We start from the raw sequence: 17,778 nt of genomic DNA, 5'->3' as shown, positions 1-17,778 counted from the left end.
CCTCTGGGGCCTCAGAGGCGGGAGGGGCGGTGGCCAGCCCTGCCAGCTCTGGGCTCGGGCAGGGGAGCACACATGCCGGCTGGCCCTGGACACTGACTGGCTGAGCTGACTGCCACCACTGTGACCACAGCGTCCTGTAGTCGGGTTTGGCCTTCGGGTGGGGAAAGCGCAGCAGGAGTGACCTCTGGGGCCCAGCAGGCTGCCAGGGTTGTTGCATGTGGGCCTGGTGATGCGTTTGGCCGTCGATGTGCTGGTTGGTTCTGGCCATCTCTCTGGGTGCTTGCTGTGGACCAGGGCCCGGCACACGGCTTCGGCCAGACTCCCTGCTGGGCATGCTCCCCTCCACAGCCTTTCTTGCCTCTGCACCAGCAGCCCTGCCCCTGCCCCGATGTCCTCCGGCGAGCCGGTAGGCACCCCGTTCCCTTCCCCGCTACCTGACGCCAGACTAGCTCACCACCTTTTCCAGGAAACCTCCCTGTCGATCAGTCATCACCATCTCCTCTCCTCTGAGTGCATCGTGGGCTCCGGGGCCATCCGTGTGTCTGTGGCAGCTCAGTGTCCTCAGCGACAGCCAGGCCTCGGGGGCCGAGCCTGAGGTGGGGGCTGTCTGCATTCACTCAGGCGCCCCCAGGACTAGACCTGGCCTCCCCCCAGCCGGGGAGTGAGGCCTGGCAGCCGGCAGCCCCGGAGAGGGCCTCGTCATGCGCACGCATGCATGTGCACTTGTGCGTGGGAGGCCTCCGCACGTGCCTCCCGGGCCACACCGGGCCCCGGGCTCTCTGGCGTGGTGCCGGCACCTAACACCCCCCAAGCTGGCTGGTCCCCCGAGGAGGAGCGTGTGTGACAGAGGCTGCTCCACCTTGGGTTCTCCAGGGGGTCCCATGTGTGAAGGGGGGGCGCCCTCATTTCCGCCCGGCCCCAGCCAGGAGCAGCTGCGCTCAGGAATGGCAGCTGCTCTCTCGGAAACAACCGTGGTTTTAATTTTCCTTGCCTCTGCTTGGGTGAGGAGTCCAGCCGGGTGATGGGTTTACCATGAGGCTGGCGCTGGGACCAGCTGGCTCCCTGCTCCTGCAATAAACTCAGGCAGCAGCCTGGGGCGGGGGTTNCCTCCTGCTCGGGGCTGGGCTCCTGCTGTCAGGGTGGAAACAGCCAGGCAGGCGCTGGTCATCTGAGGGACCGGAGGTGGCCAGGAGGACTTTTGAGGAAGAGGAGCCTGAGAGAAGCCTCCCTCTAGCCCCTTCTGGCTCTTCTTTCCTGCCGCTGGGGTGCTGTCAGGGGCTGTCTGGTCCCTGGCCTGTCCTGTTACGGTCCCGGTGCCTGCTCTGCCACCTGCTCTTTGTTGCCCACCCCCCCAGGAGGGACAGGGGACGTGCCCGACTTCAGCAGCAGGGGAGGGGACCGACCAGAGGTGCTGGCCGAGCCGAGCCTGGGCCCGGAGCCCCTGGGGTGGCCTGTCCTCCTGTGAGCGGGCATGGCCTGGCCTCAGCCCTTGCCCAGCGCCCGGCGCCACGGCTCCCTATGGGTGCTCAGCGCTTGCTGCCCCACCGGAGCCTGCTCTGCCCGTGGACCTGCATTCTCCAAGTCTTGGCACCTCGGTCCTGGGCAGCGCCTTCGGGGGGCTTCTCCAGGTGCCACCCCTGTCTCTTGCACCCCTCTGCCTGCAGATGGGTTAGCTCCTCCGGAGGCATGGGGACCCGGGAGTGCCCAGCCCGATGGGGAGGGTCCAGACCTGTGGGTTCCCCCTCAGGGGCCAGACAGGGTGCTCAGGCCCAGCACTTGGGGAAGTGTGGCCTTTGTGGGGCGGCACGGGGCCCTCACCCCAGCCTGGGTCCTGGCGAAGGAGCCCAGTGGCCGCCCAGCTTGGAGAGGAAAGCTGGAGCCGGCCCAGCGGGTGGGGGAGCGGCTCCTTCTGCTGACACACAGACATTCCGCCGGGCAGGGACGCCCAGCCCGCATTTCCGCATCGAGAAAGCATTTCCCAAACAGCTTCCAGACCCCACAGCCGCGGGCCTGGATGCGCTTGAAGGCACCGGGGCGGGGGTGGGGGCAGTGGGGCGGCTGTGGGCACTGTCTTCACGGCTGGTGGCGTTCTGCCCTCGGTGGGCCGCTCCCCACACCACCATGCCCGAGTCCTCCTGCCTGGCCCCCAGGATGGAGGCCCAGAGCCTGCCGCAGCCCCCTGGTCCTTCAGGGTCATGCTGCTGGAGCTCATCCCATACCTCACATTGTCCCGGGCCCTGAGGACCTCACCGTAGCCCTCAGTTGGGTGGGGAGATGTTGCTGGTCCCCAGAACTGTGTCCTGCCCACTGTACAGACAAGGGGTCCTGGGACTCAGCCTGGGCTCTTCAGGGGGCCTGGACCCCACGCCTGTGCTCTGCCCTTGTCAGCCCCTGCCCCGGAGAGCTGTGGGAGTAAATGACCCTCACTCAGGCTGGGATGTGAACTGGAGTCCACATCCCAGGGTAGGGGCTGCCCTTAGGTGGGACAAGAGGGCCTGAGCCGTGCTCCCTAGTCAGCTTATCAGAGGAGGTCCTGGGGTTGGGGAGGGGGCCGTGGGAGTACCGGGGAGATGCTTGTGTGGGATAGGGACAGTCCTTAGGTCCCTTGGCTCTTCTCAGGTTGGCATGGCTGGGCTCCAGGATGCCTTCTGGAGCATGACTTCATCCACCATGGAGCAGGGAGGCTGGGTCCCAGGATGCCACCCCTCTGAGACTCAGCTCTGGGCACTGCCATGGGTCTCGCTGCTCGGCCTGAGGGCAGGGGATCAGGTGTGCAGACCTGGCCAACAGCTTGCATTGACTCTTACAGACTCAGTGAGGCAATGTTCCCATCAGCTTACCCCGTCCTCATACACGGTAGGTCTGTGATTGCCTTGCCTCATTACAGACGGGGAAACGGGCACAGAGAGGTCCATGCCCCTTGGTAGCAAAGCTGGGGGCTGGGCACGGGGAGACCAGCACTGCCCCATGGAAGTAGACTGTGAGTCAAGCCAACAGCCACGTGTGTAGTCTTAAGTTCTCCCAAAGCAACGCTAAAAAAATTAAGATATTGGTGAAATTGATATTAATAACGTATTTTATTTAATGCCACATATCCAAATAAAGCCATTTAAATGTGTAGTTAATATAAAAAGGATTAAGGTGATATCTCACTTCTGTTTCATACTGAGAAAGTGGTGTGTTTTACGAGGACGGACGACAGCTCATGTGCTCAGTGGCCATGGGGGCTTGCGCCCCCCACCCCCGTGACACAGGACAAGGCAGAGCCCTTTCCCAGGGCGGGCAGGACATGGGAGGCTGCACGGAGACTGAGGCTGGTGTCCCCTGCTTCCTGTCTTTGGTTCTTCCTCCTCCCATGGCCTTGGTCCTGAAAAGAGGTCAGAGTGGAGTTTGCATGGGACTTAGTGATGCTTTGCGGGGTCTCTGCAGGGACTTCACCCCAGAGGGGGGCCGACGGAGGAACCCCAGGCCCCGTGGCCCAGCGGTGAGGGTGATCTCTGAGTCAGAGCTTCTGATGGTGTCCCTCTGCCCCTCCCTGGGAGACACAGCTTGTCTCCACAGCCTCCTGTCCCCCCCGTCTCCTGGTGGTGGCCGCAGACAGGGGGACCCTCGGGTTTCTCTTAGCACTGGTGTGTGAGCTGTTGGAAAGTGAGATTTACATCGCAGGAATGAACTGCTAGCCGACGTGGGAGGCACCGTGCCAACAGCGATCTGACAGCGTGCCCATCAGGGAGACTTAGGGAGGCTCCCAGGGTGAGAGGCTGGAGTTCAAGGGCTGCTATGCCGTTCAGAGGGAGGACAGGACAGGCTCACCCAGGAGGCCGTGGCTGACAGGCAGGCAGGCCCCAGGCAGGCTGGTTTCTGCCCTGCTGGGTGCCTGCCAGGCAAGGGGCCAATGGGATGGGCTGGCCTCTGCACTGCAGGCAGGACTGGGCAAGGTGAGGTGGTGCCTCTCTCCCACGGGCTTGACGTTGCCCCCCGGGACCCTGCCCACAGGTGAGCCTTGGTCCCAGTATTGACCTGGAGGTGGAGGGCTGGCCTAGGCAGGGTCCCAGGGGTGAGACCTCCGGGGGTCTGCATGGGGCTGCAGGGCAAATGCTCATGAGGCCTCTGTGCATAGGTTCTTATGATGCTGCCCACTCCGGACAAAGCTAGAGCCTCAGGCTGTGCCCTTGAGCAAAGTCGGGGTTCAGGGGCCAGGAGCTGGATGTGCCTCCAGGGCTAATGGAGCCTGACACCGGGGCTTGCTGCCCTTGCTCGGGTGTCCATTTTTGCTCTGATCCTTGCCCACCTGCTGCAGGGGTGCGGGGATCCCCTTGCCCAGACTCCCTCTAGGTGCCAGCCCCTGTCCAGTGGAGGACACAATAGTGCAGGGAGCTGGACACCGGGCTTGGGGGCTGCAGGTGTCTTTAGCCCTGGGGGTTTCCACTTCAGTGGGTTGGACTCAAGGGGCCTGGCCCCCCATCCACCTGACGCTTGGCAGAACCCAACCCCACGATTGTCTTTCCAAAGCCCTGAGCAGCTTTACCAGGGTGGCTTCTTTATTGCGTGGGGGTCTTCCGTGGGGGTGCTAGGAACGTATGTGTTCGGCATGCGTGTATGTGCCTGCACATGTCCGTGCAGGGTCTCGTGTGTGTCACGTGCGTATTTGCACACGTGGGTCTGTTTGTGCACGTGTCGCTGTGTGTCTGCCCGAGGGGTGCCTGTGTGCGTGCGCGCGGGTCTGTGTCCGGGTGCCAGGGCGCGCGCTGGAAAGCACGGGGCACGGGGTGGTGCACTGGGGGACCAGGGCGGCCTGCGGGGGAGGGGCGGGGGNCGGGGCGCTGGGCTCAGAGCGCGGCGGGGCCGCTGGGGTGCGAGCCGCTGGCTGACGGGCCATGGGAGCGTCCCGTGGCCGCGGGGGACTGGCGGCGCTCTGGTGCCTCGGGCTCCTGGGGGGCCTGGCGTGCGTCGCGGGCACGCACTACCGCTACCTCTGGAGGGGCTGCTACCCGTGCCACCTGGGCCAGGCCGGCTACTCCGTGATCGCCGGTGACCGGAGGCCAGGTGGGCGCTGGGCGGGCTCTGCGCGGGGGTGGGGGGCCGGCGCCCCGCTCTGCCGTGGGCTCCCTTTGCACCTCTTTTTGAAGCTAGCGCCCAGGCGGCTGGCTGACAGCGCGGAGGCTGGAGGGAGCAGGGCGGGTGCCGTGCCGCTGGCGGCTGCTTCCTCTGGGACAGGGCCCTTCCTCCCTGAGTCATCGGACCTTCCGTCCCCTCTCTGGCCAGGCCGCGGGGTCTGCTGACAGCTGAACGGTCTCTTGACCAGAGGGAAGAGAACAGCCCCTTGCATTTGCCTGTGGCACGGGGTGGGGAGGGCATTTCCCAGGCACGGGCAGCTCCGGGGGGGGGGGGGGGGGGAGGGGTATAAAGTCTGCCCTTCCAGAGTCCCCAAGCTTTGGGGGTGTGGTCAGCCCAGTGGGCTGCAGGGTGAGCCGGGAGGTCCCCAGCAGGTCATGGAAAGCAGATACACCCTTGTCTGTGTCCATCCTGTCTCTCCCTGCACTTTAGCGGTACGCACGCTGGGCCAGCCTCCCCTCGGTAGCTCCTTAGAGCTTGGGGCCGGTCATCCTCAGAAATGGGAGGCAGAGGTGGGGGCCGGGGGAGTCCGCACCGGGGTCACAGCAGGGACAGGGCGCTCCCCTCCAGGCCGTCCCTGGCCCCTAAATGTGGCTCTGTGTCAGGCACCTGGTCTTCTTGGAGGTATTGGCCCTGCTCTGCTGTCCCCTGGGCCATGCCAAAGGGCACACGGAGCACTGAGCGGCAGGCCCCTGATGGCGGCAGTCCCTGGCTTTGTCCCTCGGCCAGCTGGGTCTCAGGCTGGGTCCCCAGGGCGTGGTCAGCCCTCCTGCTTGGTGGCTCAGCCAAGGCCAGGCCAGTGCTGTCGCCACACTGGTGGCAGTAAGTGTCTGAGGCTGTATAGCCTCCAGAGGCTGGGGCTGCGTGGGGCTGGGCTTTGGGGAAGCCCTGGCCCTGCTCTGGGGCCTGCGTGGAGAGGAAAGGATGAGGGCCTGTGGTTGATGGGGTGCCATCTCTGGGCATGAGGACCCTGTGGCATGTTTGGGGGAGAGCAGGATTCTGAACTTGGTGACTACGTGACTGGGCTTCCTGGCAGCGTCCCAGAGAGCTCAGATTTTCGTGGAAGCATGGGCTGATTAGGGGGTCTCTGGAGGGGCAGCTTATTCGACCCCGCATGAGCCCCTGGCCCGGGAGCTGGTGGAGTGTCCGTGGGCTCCCTGCAGCATTGCGGTAGGCTGCCCTAGGCAGGAGCTGGGGAGCCAGCCCACTGTCGCCACGGTGATGTGTCAGTCACCGTGTGCCAGGGTGAGAGGCAGTTCCCATCACCAGGCCGCTGAAGTCCCGAGCCACACAGCTCAGCTGAGGGCAGCACCACACGCTCCCGAGGGCCCCTGGCCTGGCTGTTCCTTCAAATAGCTCGGCTCCAGACCCGCTGCTCCTGGGCTCCCAGCTCCTCCCCGTGCAGGCATGACCTGCACCAGACGTGTGGTGGCTGGGCCTCAGGCTGGAGAGGGCAGAGGGGGTTTGCACCAGGCTATCATCCCTGCCCCCACTGGGTCAGCATGGGAGACACGGGCCGTGGGGAGCATCCAGACCCCCTTCTGTGCTGTCTGGGAGAGTGATATTTTCTCTGTAGTTCCAGGGCCTAAGGTGTCAATGCTCAGTTGGGGCCCTGCTGTTTGGGGTGTCTCAGGGCACTGGTCCCATGCCAGGAAGCACCGCGTGTGGGCAAGCAGGCACGGCCAGAGAGAGCAGGCCTGCAGGACAGGCCCCGGGGAGGCATCCAGCCCGAGAGCACAGTGGACCTCACTGGGGGAGTCAGGAGGCCGGGCTGGCCAGAGGCCCTGTGTCTTCCCATCTCTTTCTCCCTGACCTCCTTCCCCCTCCTTTAAGGACCCTGTGATGACACAGGGCCCACCTCGGGGTCCTTAACACAAGCCCACCTGCAATGGCCCTTTTGCTCGTAAGGCTCCAGGGATTAGGATGCGACCCTTTGGAGGACTGTTATTCAGCTGATCCCACTCTCCTTGAAGATCACTGAGCCTGAGGCTCTCAGGTCACAGAGGGGGCCACAGCCACAGTCACAGGGTCAGCAGCTGTAGGTGGCTGGAGTCGGCTGAGGACAGCTCTGTTCTGCCCCCACATGGCTGCCTTGGGAGTGGGGCAGGCAGGGTTAGGGAGCTGGGTCCTGGCTTGCTTCCTGAGTGTCGGTCTCCTCTGTGAAAGGGCTCCAGCAGGAGGTCGGGTGGCCAAATGTCCCGCTGCCCTTCAGCAGCCTTCCCTTGCCCAGAGAGTGAAGGGGGAGGCCTCAGGTCCTTCAGCCTTGAGCTGCCTGCTGTGTCCAGACCCCCACACAGGCTGATAGCACGCGGTGGTGCTGGAAGCGGTGGCTGAGTGTCATTGCACCTGCCGGGCCACCTCTCGAAGATCCTGTCCCTGCCAGGGGCAGGTTGCCGATCACCAGGCAGGGCAGCTCCAGGGGCCAGGGGAGAGCTTGGGGCTGCAGTCAGTGTGCCTGCCCCTGCCAAGAGGGGCGCCATGGGAGATGGCATGCAGACGTGGGCCTGTGCATCGTAGCAGGGAGCAGGATTTCTGTCCACTGATGTGGACACTTGAATCTGAATGTTCTTTGCAGGCAGCAGGGGGGCCTGAAGAACTGGTCACGTGGGTGGGAGGCCCCAGCTGTCGGGGCAGCCCAGCTGCAGGGGCCCTGCTGGCTGACAGCAGTCTCCTGCCCCAGAATCCCCCGAGTGCTTCTTCCCAGACTGTCTGTCCATTCGGTGTCCTTGCAGCCCACGGGGCTGCTGGGCTGGCCAAGGGGCTGATGCTGTCTGGGGCTCCCCTTCCATCCTGGACAGCTTGCTCAGACCTGCCCAGGAGCTGCTGGAGGATGTGGTCCTCCAGGCAGGCTTGGCCCCCCAGCCAGGTGTCTGAGCTGCTCAGGGGTGTACAGCCACCTGAGCCAGCCTCTCCCCCCTCTGGGGCTCTGGACTGAGCCGAGTGTGAATGTGGAGCTGCCGGCTGAGAGCGGGGTTTCCAGAAGCCGGCGTCTCTGCCCGCCTGTGCACCCAGCGTCAGGAGCACAGCAGCGGGCTGGAGTGATGCCTGGCAGGGCTGGTCTGGACACTGAGGCTGCCATCCACCCTCCTCAGACAGCACACACCTGGCACATCTTCCCCAAAGCTTCGCTGAGCACCTACTGTGTGCCCAGGGCTATGCCCCCTGCAGTCTCATTTTTACCTCCTCTCTGAGCCCCTGTGGGTGGGTGCTGCCCGCCCCGTCCTTCCATCCACTCACCTCCCTGCTGACTGTCCTGCAGGAGGGCCCTGGGTCCCTCTGTCCCCACCCTTTTGGGGGCTCTGCTGGGGGCCTTTGACCTCTGTCTTCAGGCTTCTTCCCGAGAATCACCTGGCTCCATTCTGAGAGAGCTCCAGGCTACCACAGGCAGAAGAGAGCCTCCCTGGGTCTTCCGTCTTCTGAGGCACTTGGCAGGGCCCCGGGGGTCTCCCTGGAGTGAACCTGGCCTGTGTGCAGAGCTGGCCTCCTGGAGTTGGTTTGGTGTCATTTCTGGGGTGCCAGGTCCATTCTCAGAGGGCGGCCTGGTGGCGTGGTTCCAGTGTGTGGGAAGCATAAGCTGGTGGGCTGGCGCTGGCCCAGGGGAGCCTCGTCTGTGCCCCACCTTTGGCACCCTTCACAAGTGGGCTCAGACGGCTGGCATTTTCCTTTGGGAGCATGGAAGCTGGGCATTTTCACGGGTAGGAACTGGAGGGTGGAGTCATGGCTTGTAGATGTCCGTGTGTCCGTCTCCCTGCTTTTGTGATTGGGGAAGCTGGCTGCTCCGTTGGTGAGGCTGGCGTCTGAGGGGTGTGGACTGGCCCGAGGCCCGGGCCTGGGCTTCCGTCCCTGTGCCTGGTGCCCCGGGGCCCCCCTGTGTCTGCAGTGGCTCCCTTCCTCGGTCTCCGTGTTTCCCGGAGATTTGCGTCCCTCCTCGCGTTAGCTCACACGCTAGTGTGTCAGCAGCCTGTTTTTACCACCTCCGTTGTTGCCCAGCCTCCCTGGGGGCCCAGGTTGGTAGATGGAAGTCTGGAGGGAGGGATGAGAGGTGAGGGCAGCCCCCAACTTCTCTGTGCCTCTGCATTCCTGCAGGAGGAGGTGGCTCTCTTGGGGTGCAGGCCCACGGGCCTCCAGCTCTGGGGAGGGCCTTCCCGCCTCTCCAGTGCTCAGCTGGGCTCCTGGGGTGGCTCTGCAGGGCCTCTGGGCTGGCCCCATCCTCCTCTGGTCACCACTTTCCTTGGGGCCTGAGGCTTGGTGGGCACGAATGTCTGGCCCTGGTGGTTGGTGGTCTCAGCTGGGAGGTGTTCGCCTGGAAGCAGAGTGCCTGGGACCTGCACGAGGTCCTGTCCTGGGGATGTTGCTGGTGGTCTTCTGTCCCCTAGCGTTGGGAGGCCCCCGGGGAACCCAGGCCGACACCACCCGAGTTTCCCGGGACCAAAACAAATACAACCATAGACGTTTGTTCTCGGGCTGTTTCAGAGGCTGGAAGTTCAACATCAAGGTTCCAGCAGCTCCCTCCGAAACCTCCAGGGGAGGACCCCTCCTTCTCCTGTCCTTCCAGCCTCTCGTGGCCCCCCTTGTTCCTTGGCAGTGGCCACCTCATTCCAACCTCTGCCCTCCTGTGTGTCTCGATCAGGACCCTAGTCGCTGGTTTTAGGGCCCCCCTTATCCAGCATGGATAACTAATTACACCAGCATCTTAAGGCCACACCCCGAGGCTATGGATGGATGTGAATCTGGGGGGACATTGTTCAACGCTACTCTCCTGCTGCCAAAGCCTGGCAAGGGCATCTCATGAGTTACTGGTTTTTCCTTTTGGGCTCATGGGTCCCAGAGAAACGGCTGGCACTGTCCTGAGCGTGTTTCTGGATCTGGACTTGGGAATATTGCTTGAGCTCCAAGTTCAGTCTTGAAAGGCACGAGGAGTGGGGCCTTTCCCGCCTCAGCCCAGTGCCCTCTGCAGCCACCGCATTGTCCAGACCACTGTTCCCTGTGTTCTGTCTGACCCCTAGCATGCCTCACATTCTGGCCACCCCCGGGGTGGTGGCTCTTCCGCCTGAGCAGGCTGGCCAGGTGTGAGGGACGGGCCCTGCCTTCTCCCCACTCTGTTCTGGCAAGTGTGGGCTCGGAGCTTGGAGCTCGGGCACCTGGGTGGGGTTCCATGTCCTCAAGGAGGGGGCCTGGCTGGGGTCCCTGGGGCCCGCCCAGGTGGGTACTGACGGGTAACCCTCGGCCCTGTGTCTCCGTCCAGACGTGGATGAGTGCCAGTTGCACAACGGTGGCTGCCAGCACAGATGTGTGAACACACCAGGCTCCTACCTCTGCGAGTGCAAGCCCGGATTCCAGCTCCATGCGGACGGCAGGACCTGCTTGGGTAAGCACCCGGCAGCCCTGGGGGTGTCTGGCCCCCTGCCTGGGCTCCTGGCCTCGGCGGTGCCCCCACGCTCCTGGCTGTGCCCCCCGGGATGGGGCTGGGCTCCCTGTGCTCCTGGACTGGGAGACACTAGGGGGCCTGTCTGCTCAGTGGCTGCGTCCTGCGGACTGTGTGCAGCTCCTTGGGGCTGGCGGCCTGTCACGGGCAGTGCGCCTTCAGGCACGTGAGGGAAAGACTGGGTCCCCAGGGCCTGGCTCCCCTATGCTGAGGCTGAGCCCTGTGACCCTGGGATACTGAGGCCATGTTCCTGGGGGGCCTCTCTTGACTTGGGGAGGAGCCCCTGGGGCACCGTACTGTAGGGCCTTCTCAGAAGCTGTGGTGGTGGGTCAGCAGGGTCCCAGGCCTGGGGACCAAACTCAGGGGTGACTTGGGTGCTTGCTGGGTGGCAGGGAGGCTGGTGAGGGCAGGGGCAGGGCCAGCATGAGGCCACTCTTGGCCCACAGAGCTGGGGTTCCTGGGCCCAGGTGCCCCCACCCAGCCTTGGGGAGTGCTGGGGCCTGGCTGTGGCAGGTGGGGAAGAGGTGGCTGAGAAGCGGGACCCTGGCCCCTACTTCCCCTGCAGGGCCTTTCTTCTGTGGGGACTTGATGGAGGTGGCCTGGCCACAGCCTGCTGTCCCCGCAAGCACAGAGGGTCACCAGGAAGAGAGGGACAGCCCCAGGTGCCCACTGAGCTGGGGCGTGGAGGGTGAAGGGTCTGCAGGCCAGGGTCTGGTCCCCTGGCTGGCTCTGGATGCAGGGGCTGAGGGCACGGGGCTGCTGTGTCCAGGAGGCCGTGTGGTGGTCATTCTCTGGGGGGCAGGACACCCCTTGTTTCCACCCCGCAGACACGGAGTGGGCCCGGCAGGCTCTGAGCGGCCTCATTCCTGCACGGCTTGCTGCTCTGTGGCAGGGCGGCCCGCCAGCCCTGGGGGGCCCTCCGGGCACACACACTCTCACATGTCCGGGCGCCGCTCAGGGCGTGAGGCAGCTGCCCCACGGCTTCTCAGGGCTGGGAAGTGGAAACAGATGTGGGAAGTGTTGTAATGTGCTTCCAGACAAATCTGACGGGTTGCGGCCCCCAGCTGCTGTCTGCTGGGGGCTGCGGAGGGGGCTTCTGGGAGCCTGCTGGTTCACCCAGGCCCCCTGGACATCCCAGAAAGGGGGGGTCCCTGGGGGCTGGCCCACGGTGGGCTGGGCCGGGCCTGGTGCCCTCTGCCCCCTCCCTGCCGCGGCTCCCCTGTGCGGGGCCTGGGGCTGGGACACACCTCCCCCCGTCTCTCTGGTCTCCCTGTCGGCCGATGATGGCCTTCACTGCAGTGTTGGACGGCAGGAGTGCCCACTGCTGAGGGGGGAACGGACAGGATGAATGCCGGCCTTCCTGGCCACAGGGGAACAGGTGGTGGCCTCTAAGAGTGGCCTTAAGCTGTTGGCTGAGGGACATTCCGGAGGGGCGCCCCTCAGCCTTGCCCTGCCCCCAGCCCATCCCCTTGCTATGCTGGAGCTCTTCCCAGGAGCCTTCCCTGCGTGGGCTCTGGCCTCCAGAAGTCGTGATTTGTGGCATTTGCTTATTTTGAAGGTCTCTTCAGCTTCTGCTGCCGGGGCTTCTGGGTGTGGTCTGCACAGCCTGGCGGGAGGCTGCTGGGACCTCAGGGTCCCTCTGCCTGGCACCCCAACACCATGCACCCAGGCAGGCCCCAGGTGGCCTCCGGCTCTCTCGGTGCTACTGCCCACCTCCTGGCTGCTCCCCATCGCTGGAAGTGGTTTCCTCAACGCTGGTGTTTGGCTTTTCTTTCTCTTTTTTTTTTTTTTTTTTTAAAGATTTTATTTATTTATTTGACAGAGATAGAGACAGCCAGCGAGAGAGGGAACACAAGCAGAGGGAGTGGGAGAGGAAGAAGCAGGCTCATAGCGGAGGAGCCTGATGTGGGGCTCGATCCCACAACACCGGGATCACGCCCTGAGCCGAAGGCAGATGCTTAACCACTGTGCCACCCAGGCGCCCCTCTTTCTCTTTTTTGATCATAACTCCCAGCAGGAAATCTACACCGTGCACCGCTTACCTGCACACACCTGGCTATTTTTGGTGGCTTCTTTGTACCAAAAATTCCTAGGAGCTGACAGCTTGCCAGGGTGCAGGCCGGTGCCCGGGTTCCCCAGGGGAGTCTGGGATTGGGGCGGATTTGTCAGGCTTGGTCCACTGGGAGCTGCCATTCCTGGAGGGACTTGGGCTTTGCTAGAAACTTCTGGAGTGGACAGGGTTCTCCAGGGAGCTTCTTCCCAGGCAGAGGGAAGTGTCTGCCCATCTTACTAATGTACCCCTTTTGGTGGCTGAGGGACCCGTCCAGCCGCACCGGCAGCCTTGGGTGTGTAGGCAGGGGTGGCCCCGCGTCTCACATCACGGGTGAGGGCTTCCAGGTAGGGGCCTGGTGGAGGGTGTTGCTGGACCCTCCGAGGGCTCTGAGTGGGGTGGAGCTGGACTTCCTGCCAGTTCTCGGGAACTGTGGGGCCCTGGCCCCCTCTCCTCCAGGACTCCCAGGTACAGGACAAGGGAAGAGCTGGGCCTGGTCCGAGATTGGCAGGGCACCTTCTGCGCTCAGACCACAGGAGGGCTGCAGCAGACACTTATGGGAGGGGTTAATACAGGAACCCCCATCCTCCCCTCCCCCCGCCCCCCTGGCAGCTGTGAGGCCTGCTGCACAGCTGGGGTACAGCTGCTAGCTGCTCTGGAACCCCTCCCCTGGGGCCTGCTGGGATCCTCTTCTGGGGGAGGGGTGCTGTGCACTCTCCTGGGACTTTTCAGCTGGCAGGAAATGGCCCCAGGCACCCGCTCCCCTCCAGCAGCTGGGAGGTTGGGGGTGGAGAAGGAGTCCCGGGGAGTTGACCGTTGTTCCTGTGTGCTGTGATCTCTCAGGACGTTGCCAGGTCATGAGGCCCTGAGGGATTTCGGGAAGTCCTCAAAGGAGGCACACTTGGGGGGGGGGCTTGAAACACACAAGTGGGGCCTTGAAACAATTGTGGAACTTGCCTCCAAGGCAGGGAGAGGACAGGAAATGCACAGCTTTCCCCCAACTCTCCTTTGCAGAAGATCTGGTGGAAATAAAACACAAAAGGGTTTCAATTCTTAAAAATGAGAATTTGCAAGAAGGATTTTGCTATTAGCCCGAGGCCCCCCAAGCACCACCCACTTAGCCTGGGCCCCAGAGAAGCAGCAGTAGCCCGGCATCGTGGGGCACTCCATTGCCAGGGAGCCTTCCCGGGTGTCCCTCAGACTCAGGTGGGAGGCGCAGGCCCCGGGGTTATTTGTCCGGCTTGTCACCCTCAGGTCACGGAGCTGGGTTTCCTTTCCCAACTTGGGGCAGTAGGCCTGGGAGTGCTTGGTCAAGTGATGTTCTTGCTTTGCCGGGACACCTTGCAGAGCGCCAGCTTGTAACCCACGGACACCCGCCGCTGGGTGCTGGAGCATCTGGCGCTGGTTTCCCCGCCTCCTCTGTGCAGCCGTGCTCTCTGAGCCAGCAGGACACCTGCCCCGAGGTCCCTTCTGGATCCTGTTCTTGGACTTGGATGCTTCTCCCTGTCCCCTTAGGCAAGTGGTACGCCAGGGGGTCTCTGTGAGGGAGCACGATATCCCTGGATGCCCTGGGCCGGCCACTTGACAGAGGTGGGGTATCCGTCTTCCCCCTCCCCTCGGCCTCTGCCCCTATGGCCTTTTGGACTTGCCTCACTCTCCCCATCCCAACACCAGACCTTGGGGAGGATTCTGGTGTCAGCATGCACTCCCCACCCCCCTTCACCAATGGCTAGAAGCCCCTACCCTGGTTCCCTCTCCTGGGAGCCCCATGGGCCCTGTGGTGCCCACAGCATGGAGGAGGGGCTCCCCAGCTCTGCCTTTCCCTGGGCCTCAGGGGAGTCTCTTTCCCCACCAGGCCGGGGGGTCTGCCAGTGAGGGGGCAGCAAGGGACTGCACAGGGCCTTCTAGCCCTCAGAGGGGAGGCTGCTTGGCCCTGCTGGAGGCCCTGTTGGCAGCCTCTGGGGCTGGCACCAAAGCCACAGGTGGTGGGAAGGTAGAGCTCTCCGGCTCGTCTTCAGACCCCTCCCTGTGAAGCTGCACGTGCAATTCTGAGAATGTTCTCTAGTGCCCCCCAAATCCTGAAGCAGGCTGCAGCTGCAAGAAAGGCGTGTGCCTTCCCAGCCCCGAGGGGCCCATGAGTCTGGATGCGGCGGCAGGAAGGGCAGCCCCACCCCTGAGACACCCCTGGGAATTCGTGGCTTTGCCCAAGCCCAGGAGCCCTGCAGTGCAGACTGCCAGCACCCAGGGGTGATGGGATGGTCACGGTCCAGTCCAGGGGAGCCACGGCAGCGGTCACCCAGAGGGGAAGCAAGAGCAGATGGGGCCATGCGGCAGGGAGGGTTGGGGCTGGGGGGCTGGGCTGTGTGAACAGCAGCGGGGTGCGCACCCAGGGGCGACAGCAGAGCCCGCGGTTCCTGCCTTAGCTTTACCCCGAGGTGGGTGGTGCTGGGCAGGCGGTGGGCACAGCCTGGATCCTAGAGCCCCCCCTCGTGGCTGTCTCTCCCTGGCTGGGACTTCGGAGCGGTAGTGGCTGGTGGGTGTGTGGTCTGTGATGAGGCTGGTCCAGCCCCTGGCACGTGGGCGAGGGCGGCCACTTGCAGAGCCGCAATTACTCTTGGCCGCCTGCAGCAGGGGGCCCCAGCCGGAGGGGGGGGCAGGTCAGCACGCACAAGGCAGAGGAGTAGGCAACCCGTGCCCGGAGGGATGAGGCGGGCAGAGCCCAAGTGAGTTTCCCCTTCTGCCCTGCCATGCTGGTCCTGTCTCCAGCAGAGGGCTTTCTAGAAGGAAGGACCGTGTGGGTGGCCTTTGACCACACGCGGCGGGAGGCTCTTGGGACCTCAAAACCAAGCCAGTACGAGGGCAGTAATTACCAAACCCCGTGAAGGCAGCGGGAACCAGAGCCACCCCCGAGCCCGCCCAGAAACCACGGGGCTGGGCTTGGCTGGTGGGCTCGGCGTGCTGCTGACAGCCCTGCCCTCCCGCTGGGGGCCTGCCAGGGCACAGCCCCTTGCCGTGCCAGCAGAGCCGCTCCGAGTCAGCCGTCCAGCTCAGCCGTCCAGCTCCGCGGCACTTGGATGCACCTGGCGCTGGCCTCCAGCTCCAAATCTGCGCCCAGGTCTCAGGGCTGCCCCCTGTGCCTGCACAAGCAGAGCCCCTGGGGGGGGGGGCCACGGATGTGGGTGTTAGCTCGGGGGCCCGTTGCCTTTGTGAGTGGACTCCTCACCCCAGGCTCCTGGGTGGTGGCGGCCCCTGCTGGCAGAAGGCGGGGTTGCAGTCCAGCTCCTGGGACCGCGAGGGTTCTAGAAGCCGCGGGTCCTGGAACTTGCAAACCCGGGGGGAGGATGTATTAGGTCAGGCCCCTGTAACAAGTACCGCAACAGGGTGGCTTGAGGAGCAGAAATTTACTTTCTCGCCGCTCTGGAGGCGGGAAATTCCAGATCATGGTGCCCACCAGTGGTTCCTGGTGGGGGCCCCTTCCTGGTGGCCCTTCTCCCTGTGGCCTCCTGTGCTGGAGAGAGAGACACAGAGAGACAGAGATCTCGCGTCTCTTCTTACAAGGACGCCAATTCTGTCGGGTCGGGGCCGCACCTTTATGACCTCACATAACTTTAGGTTCCTCCACGAAAGCCATGTCTCTGAGCACAGTCATGTCGGAGGTTCAGTTTTAGGGGTTCGCCTGTGACTCTGGGAGGGACACGAGCACTCACCCCGGAACCTCCCGTTTCCTGCCGGGCTCTCAGCTTTGCCTCAGGTCGGAGCGCGGTCCTGATTTGCGGGAGCGTCCAGGCTGGGAAGTGGATTCCATGGCCGGACTGTGCAGTGATCCGAGGGGCCTGGAAATTTCCCCACCAGCTCTGGGCACTGGCCACGCCAAAGCCGGCCCCTCCCCGAGCTGACAGCCCAGTGCTGAGAAGAATCTGCCTCGCCGAGCTTTCCGGAACCCGTGGCACAGGACTCTGGGCTTGGCTCCCTCATGCACACAGCTGGGGAGCATCTGGGACCTCAGGACCGTGCGGCCGAGTGGCAGGAGACGGGAGCCTAGGCTCCCTCTGCCTGCCCCCCCCCGCCGGTGATTTCTCCCCTGCCTGCTGCCGCGGGCACTGTGCCTGATTGTCCCTGGGCCTGACCTGGGGGCTCTGGCAGGAGGGGCTCCTTGCCCGCCCTGCCACAGCTCCCTGGGTCCTCCTGGCGGCCGTGGGGCCTGTCCTGCTGGCCCCCCTGCCCTGGGCTCCAGGACCGCTCTCTGTGTGCCCGTCCCACCCTGTCAGGAGGGGCTTCTGGTCCCCATTACGAGTCTCAAGCAGGGATGCAGTTGGAGTCATGAACACGAATAGCCCCAGGACTGGCGGGGGGGGGCTCCGGTCCTGCTCGGAAACGTCTGAGTGACGGTGGTGGCTGAAGCGTAGCGTGGCAGGTGGGGCAGGCGGGGCCTTGGGGGTCAAAGCAGAGTCGGGGTGGCTGGGTGGGGAAGGGGGTTCGTGGCTGAGGGGACAGCAGACAGGGGCAGCCTGGCTGGCTGTGGTTGGGCCCAGGCCTCGTGTCTCTGCCGCTCTGCTGAGCACGTGGCAGGTGCAGCCAGGAGACAGAGCCGTCGCTGCCACCCTCGTGTCCTCCCTGGGCGCACCCCCCTCGGGCTGGGACCCTCGGCAGGGGCTCCCCAACCCTGTGCCTCAGGTGAGGACACTGGGTCCTCTCGCGAGTGCGGTGTTTCGGATTTCGCGAACATGCTTGCCTCGCTTGAAGGGCCCTGCTTCTGGCATCTGCATGGTCCTAGCATCCTCAGAGCCCCGAGGCCATGTGCCTAGCGTGTGTGGATGCCGTGGCTGTCGCTCGGTGCCGCCAGGCCTACGGCTCCTGCTCCCACACAAACCGCCGAGGGTCAGCAGGAGCTGGCCTGCTCCACCGGGAGCTGGAGGCCAGGCCTCTGGGCCACGGTGACCTCCCTGGCAGCCCCACGCCCACGCTGGCTTGGCCCGACAGGAGAGTGGAAATGTCTGGGCCCCCACCGCCCACAGCTGGCCTGCCGCCTCCTCCGGGAGCCTCCCAGTCTGCTTGGCCTCTGGGCTCCGGACGCGCTGGCTCTCAGCAGGGCCCCCCGTGTGTTGCATTCCGTGCTGGGTGATGTGGGGTGGCTCTGGAGTGCCTGTCTACACCCGGTCCTCAGGCAGCCTGGGGACGAGGACCCAGA

General features: G+C 64.3%; 1 protein-coding gene across 16 annotated transcripts in view; it reads left to right on the top strand.

Annotated features, from left to right (window-relative positions):
• Positions 1-17,778, top strand: part of MEGF6 (multiple EGF like domains 6) — an 88,736-nt gene that overhangs the window by 50,289 nt on the left and 20,669 nt on the right. For 15 of the 16 annotated variants that reach the window (XM_034671097.1, XM_034671096.1, XM_034671089.1 and 12 more), the window contains one exon: positions 10,361-10,483. In XM_034671097.1, coding sequence (XP_034526988.1) covers positions 10,361-10,483 — 123 coding nt within the window. Of the gene's footprint in view, positions 1-4,836; positions 5,047-10,360; positions 10,484-17,778 lie in introns of those variants that run through there. The other variant, XM_034671102.1, reaches the window with a different exon arrangement.

The sequence above is a fragment of the Ailuropoda melanoleuca genome, chromosome 11 (assembly GCF_002007445.2).
Source record: "Ailuropoda melanoleuca isolate Jingjing chromosome 11, ASM200744v2, whole genome shotgun sequence".
NCBI lineage: Eukaryota > Metazoa > Chordata > Mammalia > Carnivora > Ursidae > Ailuropoda > Ailuropoda melanoleuca.
The sequence above is the reverse complement of the archived record's forward strand: the minus strand, read 5'-3'. Positions and strand labels throughout refer to the sequence as shown.